The sequence below is a fragment of the Sardina pilchardus genome, chromosome 3, assembly GCF_963854185.1.
Source record: "Sardina pilchardus chromosome 3, fSarPil1.1, whole genome shotgun sequence".
Taxonomy (NCBI): Eukaryota; Metazoa; Chordata; class Actinopteri; order Clupeiformes; family Clupeidae; genus Sardina; species Sardina pilchardus.
Window position 1 is genome coordinate 19,901,253 of NC_084996.1, and position 2,423 is coordinate 19,903,675.

A 2,423-nucleotide genomic window follows, 5' to 3' on the forward strand; every position below is an offset into this window, starting at 1 on the left:
TGTGGCACACAAATCATAAAATTAGCGCACGGGTGTCCACTCCAAGCTGGATGACTAAGAGCCTCGGAAACCCGACCCCTGGCATCTGCCACGTCCTCGCACACGGACCAGTATAGACAAGACACTAAGGAAATGGATGAGACTGACCACTCATAAACATAAACAGCATATAGTCATGCGGCCTAATTTAGCCCGCCGCGCTCTTGCAGGCATGTAAGCCCGAGGGTCACGAAGCTTCTCCTTTTACAGGGTGACTTCAGCAGCGCAAATGTAGTAACACGAGGGTGGGACCAGGCGCTCCCAGGAGCTGTATATAAACCTGGGAGCCTCACAGCCTCACAACTACAAACCCAAGAGGCCAGCAAGAACCAGCTATAGGAGAAGAAGCTGAGAACTTCCAAAAGTCTTCCTACTGGAGAAGCACCACGAGAACTATCTAGCCTGACCTGAAGAGCAGCCTCGCAAGAGACCTCGAGTGATCTGAGATACTGTAACTACCAGCAAAGGACAGGAGATAAGACAAGAGCAGCGATGGCCATGTCCACCTCCGAGAGCATTTTTAAGGACGACCCCTTCTTCAACGAGGCCCGGTTCCTGCTGCCCATGCAGCGCAGCAGCCCGCTGTCCAGCCGTCTGATGCCGGACGTGCGGAGCCTGAGGGAGGACTTCTTCTCCCGCCGCGCCCAGCTGGTGCAGAGCCTGCGCAGTGAGATGAGAAGCAGCCTGCTGAACGAGCTGTGCGACGGCCTGCCCGCCGGACTCTTCCAGACCCTGGACGCCCTGCGCTCCTCCTCTTCCTCCCCGTCCACCTCCTCCTCCTCACCGGCCCCCTCCTCCTCCTCCTCCTCCTCTCCCTCGCCCTCTCCGGCCTCGCCTCCCACCAGGGTGGTGTCCACCGCCGTCCAGCCCATCGGCAAGCAGGACTCGGGGCCGTTGGTCATCAACACCCGGGGCTTCTCGCCGGAGGACATCCGAGTGACCGTGTCCGGGCGCCAGCTGGAGGTGATGGCCACCAAGCGGGCGGAGGCGGCGGACTCGGCGTCCACGGCGTCAGCGGCCGGCTGCTGCATGGCCTCGGCCGCCAGCGCCCGCCAGCAGGGCTTCATCCAGCGGGTGCAGCTGCCCGAGGGCGTCGAGCCGTCCGACGTCACCTGCTCCATGGGGGAGGACGGCCTGCTCCGCATCGAGACCCACCACAGCAGGAAGGAGGCGCTGGAGGAGCCCAAGGAGCAGGAGGAGGTGAAGGAGGCGCTGGTGGCGTCGGCGGAGGAGGCCGCGCCGGTCCGGTACCGGACCTCCCTGGACTTTCCCATCACCAGCAGCTCAGCTCCAGCAGGCCCAGAGGTCACTTTCAACAAGTCACTGTAGGCACACAACGGGACATTGATTGATCTGATGTTGTTGATATACACAATGAATTGATGTTTCTGTTCTATTTTTTGTTGCCTGGACATTTGTATTTTGTAATAAATTATTATTGAAGTATAAAAAAAAATGTCTGAATGGCTGAATATCTCACTGAAATCTTTACCGGGAGCGCTGAGACGTAGCGGCACGAACAATTTCAATATTAGAATAGCGTTGTAAATCCCCGAGTGAAAGACTGAGCACACTGAAAAATAATTGTTTTTGTTGAATTCAACTACTTCATGTCACACAAGAGTGCATTTGCTAAATGTGACCAACTCTGTGTAATCATTCAGTCAGAACGCAATCCCCTCTCGCAGTTCCCCACAGCAGACAGATGATGGCGCTGCCGTCTTATGTGTACACGTCACGCGCTCCTCTCCCTCCTGAACCCAGACTGGAGAGGTAATAGGCTGTGGCGGTGGTATCAATAAATTGCTGTCAGAGAGGGGGCAGACATAGTGGCAATTCTAATGTCCAAGCAACTCATCTGGTAGAAGATAGGAATGTCGTATGCGCAACTATCTAAGTCTGGTGAGTCAAGCTGAGCCATCCGTCCAATAGATCATAACAAAGATACCAGGAGGTGGAACTGGTAGCTTCTGCCCTAAGCATAAACTCATCATTTAACTGGAGTCTCAGCTGAACTGTCTGAGAGGTAACTCCTGGGAAAGTTACAACAGAGATGGAGGAAATTATTTCATCAACTCATGCAACAAGAACTTGTTTGGCCAGGGACTTATCACCTGTCTTATGTCTAGATGGAAGAACCACTGAAGAACCTTTAAGCTTCTTCGGCGGCTGTGGGTGGACGACAAATCTTCAAACTGTTTTGCATGAAGTGCTACGTGGACCCACACGAGCACAGCAAAAATACATTCACATCACAGTCATGAACTTCACACATCACACGAGCCCCACAGCAGGTATACTTTCCAAATATATTTGCACATCGTGAACCCACAGTAGGCACTTCCAAATATCACGGAACTCTCTGTGCCTCTGTAGATTTCTTA

The 2,423-nt window shown here is 53.8% G+C and overlaps 1 protein-coding gene across 1 annotated transcript; it reads left to right on the plus strand.

The window, feature by feature from the left end:
- The first annotated feature begins 323 nt into the window (after positions 1-323).
- hspb9 (heat shock protein, alpha-crystallin-related, 9) lies at positions 324-1,488 on the plus strand. Its single transcript, XM_062531165.1, has one exon. It carries the CDS (start codon positions 532-534, stop codon positions 1,366-1,368), a length of 837 nt encoding a protein of 278 aa, XP_062387149.1. The 5' UTR covers positions 324-531; the 3' UTR covers positions 1,369-1,488.
- The last annotated feature ends 935 nt before the right edge of the window (positions 1,489-2,423 follow it).